Source organism: Vollenhovia emeryi, unplaced genomic scaffold (assembly GCF_000949405.1).
Source record: "Vollenhovia emeryi isolate VEMERY1.0 unplaced genomic scaffold, V.emery_V1.0 DF939158.1, whole genome shotgun sequence".
In the NCBI taxonomy this organism is placed as follows: domain Eukaryota; kingdom Metazoa; phylum Arthropoda; class Insecta; order Hymenoptera; family Formicidae; genus Vollenhovia; species Vollenhovia emeryi.
Window position 1 is genome coordinate 1827613 of NW_011967208.1, and position 19142 is coordinate 1846754.

The 19142-nt window shown below is 44.3% G+C and overlaps 3 protein-coding genes across 9 annotated transcripts in view; 2 read left to right on the top strand and 1 right to left on the bottom strand.

Moving 5' to 3' along the window:
• Positions 1-8703, top strand: part of LOC105564923 (teneurin-a) — a 348995-nt gene extending 340292 nt beyond the window's left edge. For all 6 annotated transcript variants that reach the window (XM_012017701.1, XM_012017704.1, XM_012017705.1 and 3 more), the window contains 4 exons: positions 155-377; positions 515-2505; positions 2625-2808; positions 2881-8703. In XM_012017701.1, coding sequence (XP_011873091.1) covers positions 155-377; positions 515-2505; positions 2625-2808; positions 2881-3842 — 3360 coding nt within the window. In that variant the 3' untranslated portion in view covers positions 3843-8703. The remainder of the gene's footprint in view (positions 1-154; positions 378-514; positions 2506-2624; positions 2809-2880) is intronic.
• Positions 8704-10271: 1568 nt separating this feature from the next.
• LOC105564925 (DNA polymerase delta catalytic subunit) lies at positions 10272-15109 on the top strand. Of its 2 annotated transcripts, none has more exons than XM_012017708.1 (13): positions 10272-10480; positions 10856-10958; positions 11077-11188; positions 11295-11467; positions 11548-11807; positions 11910-12136; positions 12197-12363; positions 12442-12687; positions 12762-13064; positions 13133-13603; positions 13697-14103; positions 14188-14841; positions 14989-15109. In XM_012017708.1, the coding sequence occupies exons 1-13, from the start codon at positions 10419-10421 to the stop codon at positions 15083-15085; spliced, it is 3282 nt and encodes a 1093-aa protein (XP_011873098.1). In that variant the 5' UTR covers positions 10272-10418; the 3' UTR covers positions 15086-15109. The 2 variants fall into 2 exon arrangements, with proteins under 2 accessions (XP_011873098.1, XP_011873099.1); XM_012017709.1 differs by having other exon boundaries at positions 10859-10958.
• Positions 15110-15410: 301 nt separating this feature from the next.
• LOC105564926 (ADP-ribosylation factor-like protein 1) lies at positions 15411-18125 on the bottom strand. The gene is made up of 5 exons (XM_012017710.1): positions 17969-18125; positions 17694-17793; positions 16682-16798; positions 16467-16578; positions 15411-16332 (listed from the first exon to the last, which is right to left on the bottom strand). The coding sequence occupies exons 1-5, from the start codon at positions 17970-17972 to the stop codon at positions 16123-16125; spliced, it is 543 nt and encodes a 180-aa protein (XP_011873100.1). The 5' UTR covers positions 17973-18125; the 3' UTR covers positions 15411-16122.
• Between the last annotated feature and the right edge of the window lie 1017 nt (positions 18126-19142).

A 19142-nucleotide genomic window follows, 5' to 3' on the forward strand; every position in this document is an offset into this window, starting at 1 on the left:
GCTCATCTTCGTTAATGAAGAATAGCTTTGGCCCATTGATTGAGTGAATATTTCTTCTCTCTTCTTCACTTAATCATACATAACGAAAGAATTGTATAGACTTTTTCGTGGATAAATTATTTCCTATTGATGAGATGCAACGTTACAATTTCAGGGAGATGAAACGTATATATACAATTACGACAGTCTAGGACGTGTCACTGACGTAATACTGCCGACAGGCGAGAAATTGAAATTATTATCGGACTTATCTGACGATGAAGGTCTATTGGTTAAAGTGTCCGCTCCGTTGCAAGCTTTATCGAAAGGCGATAAGCAGCGAATCGTGGAGTTTGAGATGAGAAACGAGAAATCGAAGATGTTGACAGTCACTGACGGTATGTATTATCTCTGTTTAATTGATCTTCGTGTAATCTATCTTCCCTCCGATATACGAGTATATTCCAATTTCCTCGCGAATATTGTTAAAAACACGAAAATGATTGCTCTAACATATAATTTGTCATTCGTATAGGCACCAAACTCCTGAAAGCAATCGCATTTACGAACAGCAGCCTGGAGGTGCTCCTACCTGGCGGCGGTAGAATATTGAGCGCGGCGACAACGAAACACCCGCTCTTGAAGCCGGCCTTGCCGGTGGAAGCGGAGATGCTGCCCATGTGGAGCTACCAATTGATGTCGTTGGGCGAATTAACCAACACCATGACGACGACGTACAACCTGGTCGGAGAAGTTAGCCATCCTCAGCAGACGCTCAACAGAGAGATCTGGGTGAACGACACGCGAGTGATAAGCGTCGAATTTGAGCAGGCGTTCAGCCGCGAGACGTTCTACGACAAGGCGGGCACTCCCCTACTGACAGTGATCTTCGACCAGGCCGGCCTACCCTTGGTATGGCAACCGTACGAGCAAGGCCACAACCTCAGCATCGCCTACGATCGGTTCAACAGGATCGAGAGCTGGAAATGGGGCGCCTCCGACGAGTCGTATGGCTACGACCGACACGGCCAACTGGCGGAGATTACCAATAGCAAGGACGGCACGAAACGGTACACGTATAACGACTTCAACATGCTGTCGAAGATCACGCTCGCCAGCAACAGGCAGTTCTCGTTGCAATACGACGACGACGGTGGACTGCGACATATCATTCTACCGTCAGAAACCAAGCATTCCTTCTCCTGTCAGGCTTCTCTTGGTTTCCTCAGGGTAACGTACACCCCACCCGGCAGCACCAGAGCCTATTTGCAGCACTACAGTCACGATGGGAATTTACTACAGACCGTGTTCCCGGGAGACGGAGCTCGTATCGTCTACAGATATCACTCCTCGGGACAATTGGCGGAGATCGTTCACGGCGATGGCAAAAGCGAGATCAGGTACACCGAGAGTGGACTACCATCCGAGGTGATACACTCTGAAAGAGACGTGGAGTACAAGTGGGATTATCAGTATAGCGCGGGACTTCTGGTGGAGGAGCGCATAGATTTCGGCGCAAAGACCGGCCTGAGCAACGCCAAATTCACTTTCGAGTACGATTCCAACTTCCGGCTGATCGCGGTGCAGGGTAGAATAGGCGGCCAGACGCTACCGCCGCACACTATGGCTTACAGTCCGAGGTCGGGTACGCTGGAGCAGATCGGCCAATTCAAGGTGACGAAGCCGCAGTCGAATGAAACGACCGTGTTCGACGGCACTGCGCTGTTCTCGCGCACCACGGACGACCGATTCCTGGAGACTCAGGTCACGGTGACGATCCATCGAATGGAAGTGTTTAGGATGGAGTTCACGCACGATTCACGCGGCCGCATCAATCAGACGAGAACGTACACGCGCAACGTCGCTGTTAACACGTATACCAACGTGAAAAATTACACGTGGGACTGCGACGGCCAGTTGACCGGCGTGGAGGCGCAGGAGCCGTGGGGTTTCAAGTACGACGCCAACGGTAATATGTTGTCGCTCACATATCGAGGTAACACGATCCCGATGGAGTACAACGCCATGGACCGAATAGTCAAGTTTGGCGAGGGCCTCTACAAGTACGACAACCGGGGTTTGGTGGTGCAGAATGCGAGAGAGGAGAGATTCAATTACAATGCCAAGGGTCTCCTCGTGCGCGCCACCAAACGCGGCCGTTTCGACGTGCGATACTATTACGATCACCTGGACCGCCTGGCCACGAGAAAGGACAATTACGGCAATGTCACGCAGTTCTTCTACAACAATCAAAAACGGCCGCACGAAGTGAGCCAGATATACAGCCCGCGCGATGGTAAACTGATGTCGCTGGTCTACGACGACAGAGGACATCTTATTTATGCGCAAGTGTACCGGCACAAGTATTACATCGCCACTGATCAGTGCGGTACCCCCATTATGATCTTCAACCAATACGGCGAAGGCATCCGGGAAATTATGCGATCGCCCTACGGCCACATTGTTTACGATTCGAATCCATATCTTTACTTACCGGTCGATTTCTGTGGGGGACTTCTAGATCAGGTGACAATTTCTTGTCGTACCCTAATTAATAAGATGAAACTTATTATTCAGAAGCACTTTAATGATGTTAAAATACTACTCGTCGTACGTTGTGTCTTAACGGTACAATCTATTTACAGGTCACCTCTCTTGTTCACATGCCGAACGGTAAGGTTTACGATCCGCTGATAGGACAGTGGATGTCGCCGCTCTGGGAGAACGTTCTGGATCGCGTAGACAAGCCGACGCACCTACACCTTTATAGATTTAACGGAAACGATCCGATCGACGTCAGACACACGGACAGACCGAGTCAACCAACCGGTAAGTTCGCGTCGGATATCACCGATGATCCAATTTACGGCAATGCGCATTCGACGTATCTCTGTCCTCCAGATCACATATCATGGCTGTCGCATCTCGGATATGATCTGAAGAGTTTAGCGCCGCAGCTGTTCCCAGACGAGCTGCCGGAGAGTCTCGTTCCGCGAGCGCTCGGCCCGGGAACCTCTATATTCGGTAAAAAGAAACGAACGCGCAATCAGGGCGTCCAGTCTGGTTTCCTCGCGCACATCGCCCAAAGGCATTCGGGCGACGCGGTGAGCCTGTCCGCGCCGCCGCGGTCGGCCTTGAAGAAGGACACGAGCGAGCTGATACCCAGCCGCCTGGGTGCAGCGTCCGATCCGCCCTTCGGCAAGGGCATCCTGGTGTCGAGAACCGCCGATGGCCAGGCGGTGGTATCCAGCGTGCCCAGCGCTAACGCTATTTATGGCGACGTATTCACGTCCGTGTTCAATCGTTCGTACTTCCTGCCATTTACGTTCGTCGTGCACAGCGCGCAGCAGGACGCTTTCTACTTCGTCAAAGAGGAAACCTGGCGCGCGAGCGAGGATCGCGGCCAGCTGAAACGACTCGGGGGTCAGGTGAACACGACGTTCCACGAGAATGAGAACGGCAGCGGCAGCAGCTCGCTGATCGACGTGAAGATACACGGCGCCAGCTACGTGGTGAACTTGCGCTACGGCACCACGGCGGAGAAGGAGAAGCAGAGGTTGTTGCATCACGCGAAGGCGACCGCCATCAGGAAGGCGTGGCACCGGGAACGCGAGTCTCTCAAAACGAACACCCCCACGTCCGTCGAGTGGATGGTCGCCGAGCAGGACGAGATACTGAAGGTCGGCCTCGCGTCCAACTACGAGGGCGAGTATATCCACGACGCGCAACAGTATCCCGAGCTCGCGGAGGACCCGTACAACATCAGGTTCGTGAAGAAGGCCGTCGACCAGTCGAGCAAGAAGCGACGCAGGAGGAGAGGCGCGCCGTCCTGTAAGCTCTGGTGGTTAGACAAGATGTGCTAGAGCGATTTGAGAGTCGGTCGTACCGTCCCCTCGCGCGGGGACATTGTCCAGTATCGAAGCCGCGGGACTTTCGAGTGAGCGACACCAGAGATAGCGAGGGATAGGGAGAGGGCAGGGGGTACCGGAAACGTGAAAGTCGACGAAGGGGGTAAAAGAATGCCGCTGTAGCACGCTGTAGCGCAGCGTCCGTATATATGCACGCGCATATATATAAACGTACTGAACACTATCAAAAAGTTTTATACCAAAGTCTATTTGTGTATTTCAAAGATGCCAAAAACACTATAACGTTATATTATATATAATATATTATAAATATAAATATATATATATATACACCACCACGAGGAATAGGGTACGTAGGGTGTAAGAACGTTAAGCGCACGCGGAGGAACGCGGGTTTCACCGAGTACTCGCTCCCCGGACCAGCGGCGCGACCGACCCGCGATTGGCAGATCCGCGAAAGCCTTACGAGCGACGGCGAGAGAGCAGAGGACAAGAAAAAAAAAATCGGGATCCCGGACGCGCGCGCCAGCCTGGAAGGGGGAACGTTGCGAGATCCCTTCTGTGAGTTCGGCGCGACGTGGACCAGCTTGCAGGTTCGAATTCCCAGGACGCGGCGTACTCCTGATGACGTGATTCGCGAGAGGCAAGGCCGGCAAGCTCGTGGAGCTTGCGCTCGAGGCCTAAGGTAAACGGCGGACCGTGGTGCCGCGCGTGCGAATCGTGCACGCTCGACGGTACACCGTATCGATACAAGGTAATTATAATTATATCGCGAAGAAAGCGAGGAGAGAGAAGAAAAATCGGGGGGGGGGGAGTTACAGGCCATTCATAGTTGAGAGCGACGAGAGAGTGAGAGAAACTAGTCAATACGTAGCTTTACATTGACATCAGCAGCCTTCTTCGGCATAGAATAAATGTGAGGAGAGAGCGCGAGTCGGGAGGAGCGACGCCGTTGACGACACCGTTGACGAGCCACGCGTGTTTGCCCTGCCGGCGATATTTTAACGTCGTACTTAGGAAAAAAAAGAAAGGAACAGGAAGCAACGGCGGGCGTGTGACGAGAGTACGGTATTCGCGCGGTGACGAATACGAATGCGGAAAGCGAGAGAGAGCCGAGCGCGGAAACGAATGGGGAACGCGCGACACGTGTCTCAACCATGAATGGCCCCGGCGGAGAAGTGGCGGAGGACCGGCGAGGAAGAGGCTCTCGGAGGAGAGGCCGATTCTCACGGGGTCCTCGAGGAGGACTAGGAGCCAGCGATCGTGCGGACTCGATCGCGCGGTCTCGAGCTTGAATTCCGTTTTGCGGCTTTAGGCAATTAAGGACGAGATGAATTTGTATTATAAAGTGGTGCTTTTCTTGTACGGCGAGAGAACGTGTGAACGAATGAGCGGTGGAGTGAGAGAGGATCAGCGATGATCGCGAGGATGCGCGTGCATGAGGTCGTCGGATACCAATAGCGAGATGCTAAGCGTATTTTTAAATATGTGGATGTGTCCTATCCGTAGCGTATAAGCGTACCCGATCGTCGCCGATCGGTGATCTGATATCGCATCGTCGTGCGCGCGCGAGCGAGCGCGCGGGAGGACAAGGTCGCTCGGGATCGACTCGGGGTGGGACGTCCTCCCCGTGATTCTCGGAGATCGCGGGGAGGAAATGCGAGCCGGGCGTGCGAGCCGATGTCTGTGCGTACAAGCCGGAAACTCGAAGGAAATTCGAAAGAGAGGGACAAACTCATTGTCGGTAAAAATAATACGTATACAATATCGCATATTTGTGCTTGCTGGATATGAACGTAACGGACGTTAACTATGTTTCCTCACCGAGAGTACTAAGTATGTGTATCCAAAATTACTGCCCGCCAAGTAACGATCGTTTCGCCTGTGTATGCGTGTGTATATGTGCGTGTGTTTGCGTATGTGCGCACGCGGGTGCATATGTGTGTATGTGCGTGCATGTGTGTGTGCGCGCCGATTCGCTCGCGCACAGAACCCACATACGTGCATCGAACCACCCTTAGCCTCGGAAATCATTGCATTATCACCCGCCAATCCTCCTCCTTCTCCCATCTCTCATTTCCCTCCACTCTCTCCCTCCCCCATGAAGATCCCGAATCCGTCGATTTATCGCACGTATTGTTTGTTCGCGTCTCCACGAACGTTCGTACTCGCCATTGATATTTTGCAATGCGGCTTTAGAGACGGTGCCGTTTATGGATAGTTAGTGGCACAACGACATTGCTGTCTGAATAGATGAAGAATAAAAAAATGTTATCTATATGCTGAGTGTATAAAAAAGTATATATATATATATAAATATAGAGCGAGAAAGAGTGAGAGAGAGAGAGAGAGAGAAAGAGAGCGATAGCGAAGCTTCGTGACGTATTTTTAACTCGAGCGAGTGTTTAGACCTACGCTACCCAACAACGCAAAATCGTAAAAGATTGTCGAAAGGTGTCCAGACGGTGTCTGAAAGATTAGGTTTGCGGCTTCTTTTACGGCGTCGCGTTGTGCCTGGGCAATTTTTAATCGCGGTCCAAGACGCCCTCCCACCGGAGGCACGCGCGCGCTCGCGCGTGCCGACGAGGCCGCAAGGGCGATCCTTTTTGTACATTTCGCGGTCTCGTTCGCACGCGCGAAACGATGGCACACGGGACTCGCTAAAATCGCGCCGTAAATATCCCACATCCGTATCCGCGCGTACTCATCATCGCGTTCTCCCGCGGAAACGGCCGCGCGAAACGGGCTCGATCGTCGAGCCGCATTCCTCCCTCGCTTATCCAAGCGTATACCGACACAATTGTATTTCGCTTTGTTTCAACCTTACCTTTAGGGAGCACTTTCATATATGGAAAAATAGCGAACGTGAATCTCGAAACTATTAATCTCCAAATAATTTTACTCTGGCTGTTCAATTCGATTTCTTAGAAGCAATCGCTTTAGAAAGTGGCATTCAAATTTATTAATAATAACGACGACCCTCGGCGACGTCGAATATAACTCTATTCAATGCAATTGTAATAACGAGACAGCCACCGAGTCTCTCCTTTCAGCAACGGTGGCAATTCCGCGAGGATAATATTTGAGGGTAATTTCCGTTAATCTTCCGCGGGCTTCTGCTTTCTCCGAGATAAGCGAAATAGGAGTGCTTCGACATTCGTGCACATCTAAACACTCATCGTCTCCCCCTTGGCCAGCCAACCCTCTCACACCCGCTCCCCTTCACTGCCCCTTACACTGCCCTCACGCTCTTCATCTTCATAGCCGTATTATCCGCTGTTGGACCCGGAAACGGTGCGTTCAAGAAGAATCGACTATTTTTTAAATATCACGTGTCAAATTAACGAGCGGGCCAGGTAGCCGCGATATACATGTCGTTACGGGCAGGGCCCTCAAAACTCGACTCGAGGCCCGACCCCCGTCTCACGCGATTGTAATATTAGAAAAGAAGAAGAATTCACTCTCTAACTTCCGTGAAGTTTCATCTCTCGTTTTTGCGAACTCGTTCCAGATTCGTTCGTCCCCCCGCGTCCGCCCGCGGGGGATCGCGACAAACTCCACGTACTTCTCTAAATAAATAAATAAAAAGAAGAAGAAGAAACGAAGTAGAACGCGCGAAGAAATAATGATTATGTGAGATAAATAAATAAATATAAATATATAAATATATTGAGATGATAAATAAATATATATATACACACACACAAGAGGAGCTAGAGTGGCCAATTATAGCAGTAATCGTCGACCCACGCATTTGCGGCGCGATTGGTTCTCGAGCGCGACTCCACGCCGCAAAAAAAAAAGGGGGGGAGAGGGAAGAATTCGGAATTCCGGAAAACGTGACGGAAGTCAGTTGAATACGCGAGACTGATAAATGTAGAACGTGAACGAAAGAAGGGAAGAAGAGAAGGAGAGCGTGAAAATGAGAGATATCGAAGATTAAGCGAGCGCGAAACGGCGAACGGAAGAGTCAGCCACGCTAAAAGCTACTACGACCACTACCCTAGATAGATTACGCTACTTTGCCGCTGATCTAATTGTTTACTGTCACGTGTTGCTGTAAACCTAAACCTAACGATACGATATTATATATATTTTATTTATATAACCTAATCAACTGTATTTATTGTAAATAGTCACGATGTTTGCTATGATATAATATATCTGTAATTGGATGGGAACCTGCCTGAAACTGCGCCCAAAGCCTTGTCCCCTTTCACTCGCCCCAATCCCGCAGCTAGATCCGCATACATGCATCCCGTACGCGGGTACGGGACATAGATGTATAAAAGCATGTACACACGTACACACCATACACAAACGCGGCGTCGATTGCCGCGGCCGTTTAACGGTAATTTAGAGGAGAGGATAAATGGAAAAGAAAACGACAGGTGCATCGCGCGCGTTGAATTATCACTACGTCAATATTTCGTATCGCATCGACAGGCAATCGATTTCATGTAAGACGCTCCATTTTATCGTAGGAAAAGGCGAGAAAAGAAGAACTCATCCCCCGCCATCAAACACTCGCTCCCTCCCTCTTCCCCGTTTCCATTTGTACCCTTTCCGTGAACGAGAGCGTTACGATGGTCACGAGTAATTTTTATAAATGTATTTTTTCGCCTCCCCCTTCCCCTCCGCGTGTTGAAAACACAATCCCGATTCGGTGATCATCGTAGAGGCGTCGGAAGTGAGTGATTTACGGACTTTTCCACTTGAACCACTGCCACGCGGCAGACGGCGATCCAACCAGCATGTCCAATAAACTTACAATATTACTATCTTAAGTACAATATATTAAGTGTTTTCAGAAAATATATGATCTATATATGATAATAAAAAACGGGAAAACGTTTCACCGGACTTGTCATTCGCTTCTAAGTAACGCGCACCCTCGATGTCGTCACAAATTGATCTCTTCGTTTCTCGTTGGGCGATTCGCTTTCAACCCCTTGCGTAAACCAAGCGCTAAAAGCACGCTGATTAATTGAAATGTGAATAATTCTCTTGATTCTTTTCGTATTGAATGTAACACGAGGGCAAGAGAGTAATGAGCTCTGATTTACCAGAAGTGGAAATATGACAAGCGTGGAAATAGAGCAGTTTTAACGTACGATTTTACTAGCATTACGGCCCCTTTTAAGCATCCAGATTTATAAGATACATCCTCCGTCACGTGCAGGCACTGAAAATCGTTTGAATAAATCAGGAACTCTGAATTAATTGCTGTTTATTTCCAAATTGGCGATACGACGGTTCTATCCATTTCATATAAATTCGCCGCTGATATTGGATAATATATTTATTTTGTAATTAAATAAATTGCTAACACGAATTAAAGCAAATTAATAATATTAATATATGCAGTAATCATAATTACGGTTATTGAGTAAATACGAAATTTTATTGACTCATTTAATTTCTATCGCTTATATTATACAAATATCGGCCGTCTGGGAATTATCTGCTGATGAAGTAGTTTATTGCAGTTGACCGGCTGAAAATTATGACGAGCCGTCGTGCCTCCCGAGAAACAGGAAAAAGAGAAGATCCCCGGGCGCGAGAGGAGTAAGAGGGATCCGGATATTATTAGGCGACCGGATGTGCGCCGCGCGTGAACGCAACTTACTCATTTCCCGGCAGGAAAAAGAAAATGCATGCTCCAAGTTCTGCCGCTTGGCAGAAAATGGATCAAGACGTGACTGGCGCAATCCTTCCACGACTACGAGCGGATGTAGCTTTCAGACGAAGGCTATTTTAATATGTTCCCCATAGTTGTTTAAGCTATAGATTATATCTATTTTAATTCAATATCCTATTCAACACACAACAATTACACAAATAATACTCCTCCTCTTCCTTTTGTATTTTCGGCTACAGATATTTGGAAGATTTTTTTAAATAAGTTTCTTTAAATTTACCTGTGTAATTAATGTAGAACAACAACTTTGCAAATTGCCCATTTGACGATCCAGTCTTTGGATGATCTGATTCCGCAGCATTTTAACTGAAATGATCGTTAATAAAAATGCAAATAAGCTCGACTAGGGTTCTAAATTTTCGGAAAAATATTTTTTTGGGATATACCTATGTATGTTTTCTCGAAGCGCGGTGTGCTTCACTTCTCTTTTAAATTCATAGTAAATTTGCAATTTAGAAATATACATTTGTATACACCAACTATTGAGGTAAAATCTCTAATCTCAGTAGTTCGAATTTAAGTAACAATGATTTTTCTTCCGATACATTTTCTCGATTGAACAGAATTAATCGTTTATTTAATCGGTACCAATAAGTCCGCAGAATAATAGACAAAACGTAGCAACAGTCCACGGATCGTACGACGTTACGCTGGCCAATGTTTACCTGAAGGTCGTCGCGCCTGGGGTGCGCCTCGCGGGTATACGCTTCACTAATGCGGAGCAACACCCGTTGTCAAGTTAGCTTGGTGAACCAACCAATGGGATCAGTACCGTTCCCGCCTTTCTGTGTTTAATCGATGAGCATCGCGGCATTCGCGGCTCCGTGCTTTATGTTTTTGTAGAAGCATCACTTGTCACGACTGGAGACATGAGTAAAGTAAATCGAAAACCGTTTTCGACACCCTCGGCGGCGAAGAAGCCCAAGTTTAGGTGATTATTCCTTTCGCTGTTGAACGTCACACCTAACCTCTACACTTCTGTCTACACGTTGTATCTTCAATTATTTACAACAGTTTGTCATGACGTTACGTTAATTAGTACTTTTTTGTGTCTTGTGCTATCAGAATCGGTGTCTGCACATTTTCCGTTTATCTAAATCTGAATTTAATTTAATTTTTAAGTATATACTTTCTTTCTGTATAAAATGTGAACAAATATTAGTTGTTTCCATTAGCCTATCCTCTCAATAACATTTTGTTCCTGATATTTGTGTTCAACTACTATTATTTAGAATATTACTTAATTTTAAATAACTTGAGTTTTTGTAATGCAACATTTTCAAGTTTCTGCATTAATTTTATCCAGTAGGGACGAAGATGAGGAGACGCCTAGTTCGTTTGAGACAGAACTGGCCACTATGGATCTTGCAGATGATGATTTTCTCGATGAGACTCTCTTAATCGGAGAAGTAAGTCATATTTTTTTGACGTACAACATTGTGACTTCTTGTTTAATTAAATATATGTAATTTACGTTCTATGCTATTCATTATAATATTTACTAATATATCTCTTTTATGCATACAGGGACCCGAACAAGAAAATACATCTGCAAAGTGGAGCAGAGCTCCACCGCCACCTTTGAATCCAAAAATTGATACGCTGACATTCCAGCAAATTGAAATTGACCATTACATAGGTAATAATAGATTTTGAAGATGCATTTGTATGTCAAAAACAACACAGAACGACTCTGTCAGTCAGAAATGTTGTCAGTATTGCGAAACTTGTGTGACTGTGTACAGGTAAACCCCTTCATGGAATGCCAGGTAGTAAAATAGGACCTGTACCGATAATTAGGATGTTTGGCGTTACGGAGCAAGGAAATTCCGTCTGTTGTCACGTCCATGGCTTTTGCCCGTACCTGTTCGTATCAGCGCCATCGAATTTCACAAACAATCATTGTAAACTATTTAAAGTATGTTTATTATGGTGGGAAAACTTTCTTCCTTTGTAGTGTTATAAGAAGTGATTAACATAGGAATCTTCTCAATACAGGAAGCCCTTAATCAAGCTGTGAAGAAGGATATGAAATCAAATCCAGATAACATACAAGACGCCATCCTAGCAGTCGAATTGGTCTACAAACAGTCAGTGTATGGATACGGAGGGAACGACAAATTGCCATTCTTGAAAATTACAGTAGCAGTTCCAAAATTGATAGCACCTTGCAAGAGATTATTAGAACAAGACACGGTTTATACCGCGTTTAATTATCATTACAGAGCATTTGAAAGTAACATCGACTTTGATATCAGGTAGCTTAGACACAGCGTTCTGTATTGTTCCTACATTTGTTACATGTTACATGTTTGTAAAAATTATAACATTAAATTTATATTTTGTCATTTAAATGCAAGGTTCATGGTTGATACATCAGTTGTCGGCTGTTCTTGGATCGAATTAGTACCAGGAAACTGGAAATTACGTGGCCAGCATGGGCACATGTTAGAACTGACTACACGATGCCAGCTGGAAGTGGATGTTGCATGGGATGCTTTTGTGGCTCATGCTCCGGAAGGAGAATGGTCAAAAGTAGCACCGTTCAGAATTCTCAGTTTCGATATCGAGTGCGCTGGACGCGAAGGTAATTATTATTTTCTTCATTAACTGACGCTATGGATCTAATTATAAATATTTGTTACAGGTATCTTTCCTGAAGCGAAACATGACCCCGTGATACAAATCGCCAATATGGTCATAAGGCAGGGCGAGCCCGAACCATTTTTGAGAAATATTTTCACCCTCGATACTTGCGCGCCTATCGTCGGTTCCCAGGTTCTGAGTTTTGACAAAGAAAGTTTAATGTTAGAGGTAAGGTAATTAAAACGTAGAAAAAGACTCAATCCAGTATATCAATTGTATGTTAACAACACTACTTTCTGTTGCAAGAAATGGGCTGACTTTGTGCGACAATCAGATCCTGACATTTTCACTGGATATAACATAAACAATTTTGACTTTCCGTATTTAATTAATCGCGCGCAGCATCTCAATGTTAAGAATTTCAACTTCCTCGGTCGAATAAAAAACATAAAGTCTGTGATCAAGGATCATGTACTGCAAAGTAAACAGATGGGTCGTCGTGAGAACAAATCGATTAATTTTGAAGGGAGAGTCCCGTTCGATTTATTACTGGTAAATAAATTTGTATGTGAACACTATTCTCTCTCTGGTATCCTATAGCTTCAATAAAAATACGTACTTTTTAGGTACTGGTCCGAGATTATAAACTGAGATCTTACACCTTGAACGCGGTGTCGTATCATTTCCTGCAAGAACAAAAAGAAGATGTCCAGCATAAGGATATTACGGGATTACAAAACGGCAATGCGCAGACACGTCGACGTCTGGCTGTATACTGTTTGAAAGACGCCTACTTACCACTTAGACTATTGGACAAGCTAATGTGTATTATTATCTATATGGAAATGGCGAGAGTTACGGGAGTATCCATTTCCAGCTTGTTGACTCGCGGGCAACAAATCAAAGTTGTTTCTCAACTTCTACGTAAGGTAATAAATGTATGCAAAACGAAGTAACTTTTTGACTGATGACTAAGCGTGTTCATTAATGTTATCAGACTAAGGAAAAGGATTACTTGATGCCAACGCATCAGGGCCGCGGTACCGACGAGCAATTCGAAGGTGCGACTGTCATCGAACCTAAGCGTGGCTACTACAATGATCCAATAGCTACTTTGGATTTCAGTTCCTTGTATCCTAGTATTATCATGGCGCACAATTTATGTTACACGACGTTATTAACCGTTGCTAAAAAGAAGGAGCTCAATATTCCGGAGGATCAAATTACTGCAACTCCCAGTAATTCGTTATTTATTAAGAGCACCGTAAGAAAAGGGATCCTTCCGGAGATTTTGGAAAATTTATTAGCGGCCAGGAAGAAAGCAAAGACAGAGTTGAAGCAAGAAACGGATCCACTGAAGCAAAAAGTACTCGATGGTAGGCAATACGCTTTGAAAGTGTCGGCAAATTCCGTGTATGGTTTCACGGGTGCGCAGATGGGAAAGTTACCATGCTTGGAAATATCTGCTGTAAGTTATCGCTATTCCTCGATACATCATTACGAGAGGAGCATTGTGTGGGATATGTTAGAGAGTATTTATATATAACAATTATAATTGCAGAGCGTCACCGCTTATGGACGCGCTATGATAGAACAAACGAAGCAAGAAGTGGAGGATCGCTTTCGAATAGAAAATGGATACAAAAACGATGCGATAGTCATATACGGCGACACCGATTCCGTGATGGTAAAGTTCGGCGTGAAATCTATAGAAGATGCGATGAAACTCGGTAAAGAAGCAGCCGAATACGTGACGTCTAAATTCATCAAGCCTATAAAACTGGAGTTCGAGAAGGTGTATTTCCCGTATCTCTTAATCAACAAGAAACGGTATGCTGGCCTGTATTTCACGAAGCCCGACAAGTACGACAAGATGGATTGCAAAGGTCTCGAAACGGTGCGCAGAGATAATTGTCCACTGGTAGCGAACATGATGAATACCTGTTTGCAAATATTGCTTATCGAAAGGTACATTGCTTCTTCTTTCATGCCTCATCAAAGTCGTGCGTGTTCATATTATGGATAAGTAATAAGTAATGTAATGTGTTACAGAAATCCACGTGCCGCCGTGGACTATGCCAAACAGGTCATCAGCGATCTCCTGTGTAATCGAATCGATCTGTCTCAATTAGTCATCACGAAGGAACTGACAAAGACAGATTACGCGGCGAAGCAAGCGCACGTCGAGCTGGCGGCGAAGATGAAGAAACGGGATGCCGGAAACGCGCCGAAGCTTGGCGACCGAGTGGCGTACGTGATTACAAGCGCGGCTAAAGGCACACCGGCGCACCAGAAGGCGGAAGATCCCGTGTACGCGTTGCAGAACAGTATCCCAATAGATACGACCTATTATCTGGAGAATCAATTGGCGAAACCTCTCGTGCGTATCTTCGAACCTATCCTCGGTGAGAAGGCAGAGTCGCTTCTGCTGAAGGGAGATCACACGCGCACGAGATGCATCGCCACCTCGCAAGTCGGAGCGCTCGCGGCTTTCACGCGTAAAAAGGAGACCTGTTTGGGTTGTAAATCCGTTTTACCGCCGGACAGGGAAGACAAGGCGGTGTGCAAGCATTGCGAGCCGAAAGAGGCCGAGCTATTCCACAACGAGTTACAGGCCCAGCATAAGCTGGAAGAGAAGTTCTCCAGATTGTGGGCGGAATGCCAGAGGTGCCAAGGGAGTCTTCACCAAGAAGTTATATGCTCCAAGTTAGTCGTATTAATGTGAAATACTTTTTCCTAAAATGATATTTTTTAAATATATTATTAACACTGAATTGAATATTTATATGTATAGGGGAGTAAATGAATGATATATAATTGCTGCAAAATAATTATCTTCAAATATATTTTTAGCCGTGACTGCCCGATATTTTACATGAGGGTGAAATCTCGAATAGACATGGCTGCGAAAATCAAGCGAATCCAAAAGTTTGGTGTTCCGGAATGGTAGTGAAAAGAGCGATCAACATCTCGCATTGGTAGGTTCGTTTTATAAAAGCTATCATCTATTACAAACAACACAATTGCTATTATTTACATGTAATGACTTTGAATATTTATTACGAGATAGTATTTATATTTCTTGGTATATAAATTATTAAAAAATTCAGTAGATTACTCAGGAAATATAAATACTTGGAAAATATTTTAAAAAATCACTAACCGCGCTTTATTATTTGGTATAATTGCTGCCAAGCAGTAAAACTTATCTCAGTTATATTACAATTTAACTCGGGGAAAATATTTGATGATGGTCATCACTTCTGACGTGATTCTTTCGCGGCAGAGAATTTTATTTTGTTTATAATGTGTAACAATTTTTATAAACGCTAGTACGAGGTTGTACTTTTATCTTATCCTTTGAGTTTCCAGTTTTAAATTCGTTTTACTCGTATTATCGAAAAAAACATTTTATACAATTTAAGATACATCAAGACAGCATATTACGTATAGATATGATCTAAATGTGTTCAAGTATTCTTGTTTCGTGAGTTTGAACTTTTTTCAAGTGTTTATTCTTCTATTTGATTGGTAATCATTTTGTATATTTGGTACCAATATACTTGTGTTCCCCATTACAATTTATAAGTCCATAAAGTCCATTTATCGTCACTATTGAATGAAAAAAAAAAGATATTTATTTTAACCGAATTATTAATCAAATGTTACGCGTAGAAATAGCGTATGAAGTACTTATTACTGCAAAGAAACCTATATTGAAAGAATTCTCTAAGTTTATTACTTTAAATTGCATAGAAAAAAGGTAAAATGATCCCCTTATTATTACATGTTCAGCGTTATGAAAAAGTACAGTGATTCCTCGAATATTCTCGCTGCAAATTGTAAAGAAAGTATTTAAAATACATTAATCACAATAAATAAACAAAACCTAGCGTGTCCGGCAATCCGGCGGCACACTCAGAGCGACAGTCGTATGACTAGTCCCCTTGTAAGGCTCGAATATAAATAATTCTGACATAATATTGATCATTTTCTACTCTGCAGCGCGTTCGACAACCAGTCCATGGCTTGGTCAAGCCCTTCGCCTTTCGTCGCGGAAGTCTTAAATATTTGGAAGGTTCTGTTTTTGAGAGCGTCCAATCCAAGCGCTTGATGGACCTCTGCGACACTAAGGCATCCTGCCATATCCTGTTTATTCGCCAGCACCACCAAGATTGCGCCTTGTAACTCTTCCTCCTATTTAAATACAAGATATATTTTGAATTACATAATACTTTTTAAGACGAGTGTTGATATTAGCATAAAATGAAATAAAGGTCTTTTCCTATTTAAAAATAATGCAAGATCGTTAATTCAACAGGCAATATTACTTGTAACATGAGAATTAATTCGTCCTTTGATATGCCTATTCTATCTCTGTCTGCCGAATCTACCACGTAAATTATCGCATCTGTATTGGAATAGTAACACCTCCAGTATGGTCTGAAAGTAAATACGTTCGTTTTAAAGTACATTTTGTAAAGGATGGTCGCTAACAATACGTGCACATGCATTATCAAAATCAGCATATACAAGCTCGACATACCGTATACTCGTCTGACCGCCGAGATCCCAGACTTGGAACTTTAAATTTTTGTAAGTAACTTGTTCTACGTTGAACCCTATGGTCGGTATTGTGGTCACTACTTCGCCTACTTGTAACCTAACAAAACAATTGATTAAAGAATCTTGCTTATTTCACATTTTGTAGCTGACATTCGACATTAAATCTGTCTCTCATTATTGTAGCGATATGTAAGTGCATGCACTTGGATACTTATATCATAGAAATATATACAGCATTTACAACATCACCAACGAAATATTACCAAAGACTATCAATTCTGAGAGCAAATGATCACAACCATCAGGATAACTGATGATTATCAATTATCGACTATAAATGTAAAACTTTTTGACTATAAGACCCAGTCTACAATAGAGATTTAAGCCCTAAGCCTTAAGAAATTGACTAATCACAGTCGCGCATTCTACTCATACTTGACTGTGATTGGCCAATTTCTTAAAGCTTAGGGCTTAAATCATCTATTGTAGACTGGGACTTAACATAAATTATAAATTTGAACAACTTTAGTTCTTAGCATAGCAAAAACTAAAAACTCGTGATTTATTCTTGTACATATATTTCATAAATAAGAATGCATATTAATGATGCAATAATATACGTTGCCATAAAACTAAATTTTCTTACGCAGTCATCACTCGCATGGATAATCAACCCTGGATAATAATAAAATAATTGCAGGTCTCTTATATATATATATATACTTGTCCACAAAACAAGAGGATAATAAATAAGATTAGTGTCATGTCATGAGCGAACTATCTAAATTTTAACAGTCACACAAACGTCCTCAAGATCATCAGTCTTCAACAGCATTTCGTCGATGACAACGATATTAATATTACACGCGAGATATGTGTAAAATGGTAGAAAGATAACTGCGATCCGCGAGGAAAGCGACTGACAACGGACACGTCGCGTAAACACAGAGATGACAGCCAGTCATCGTGTCGCGGGGAGCGTCGATGCAAACCTGTACAGAATCGTGGTTTTGCCGGCGCCGTCCAGGCCCAGGATCAAGATCCGCATCTCGCGGCTGCCGAGCAGGTTACGGAAGTAACTGAGCAACCCACCTGCAACGAGAACATCGTCAGGACCTCTCTCTCTCTCTCTCTCTTTCCTTCTCTCGAGGGACGAGACCGCGGTGGTCGGCGATCGGAACGTAGGCAACGGAGCGCGCCGCGCCGCGACACGTTGACGGCACGAATGCGCGGCACGCCGGAAAATCGCGCGGCGTCCTCGACTTACCCATGCTGACGTATCGTTAACTCCGTGTCATGCAGGACCACCCGACGTTTATTGTCAAACTTGATAACCATAAACGTGTCCGAGCGACCGGGCCGCGCCAACACTCCCTCTCTCGTGCTGCGTCCACGGTATACGACCTACTTCAGTCGGTTCGCTCCAGGGCCGCCAACCTGTCGGAAGAACGGAGCCTTGTAAATCGCTAAATGTCGCCGCGTAGAAAATATTTCGAAAATTTATGAGAGCAAAATCCGATTAGCGGAACATTATCAGTCTGTACACAAAAGCCACATGATTTGTATATTACGCAAATGTATTCACGAATTGACAGTTCTAGGAGCAGAAGGTGCCAGAAGTGCAGAATCACTCCAGAATCCCCTTAAAATGATCTTGTGCTATGATTGGTCAATCTACAACTTCGTAGCATCACATTGAAATTTTATTCAATGAAATTTCAGATTTGACCAATCATAGCACAAGATCATATTCACGATCTACGATCGTAGAAGAGTGAGATAGCGAGATTATTAAGCTTCTTGCTCCATCCGGATCCAATACGGCCAACAGCCCGTATCAGACTACGGATTGAGATTGGGATTAGATTGAAATTTGACCAATCAGAGTAAAAGCAGAGAGAAACCTGAGAGCGGCCACTCCGGTGTTTTACTTGTTACCATTTCGCTAAGCAGTTTCCAGCGCTTTACGCCCACTTTTATTTTTGAAACTACTCCGCTACGCCCATTTTCAAGCACTGTCGATAAAGTCTCCAGGTAATACTGAAGGAGAGTCTCTCATTCTCCGTTTTTCATGAAAATTCATAGGATCGTGTATTTTTTCCTGTAAAACACGAATTTGCAAGTTAAAATTGTCGCTCGGCACTACTAAGAGAGTTATAAATTGTTAAAATCTGACAGTTGTGAGGTTAGGATACCTGTCGTACCGACACCAACAAACACTATACGCGAACAGCGTATAAGGACCGGCCAAAAGAGAGCGTCAGGAGGAGACGATACCATGCAAGAATCTGAAAAAAAACACACGAAGAACAAATCAGTCGTACATAAATTATATATCGTACAAAATTAATAAATAATCAACAGGTTTATAAAATTAAAGTTATATTTCTTCAGTTTTTTAGTTTTGACCTTGAAAATGACCTTATCGCAAATTTTTAGTC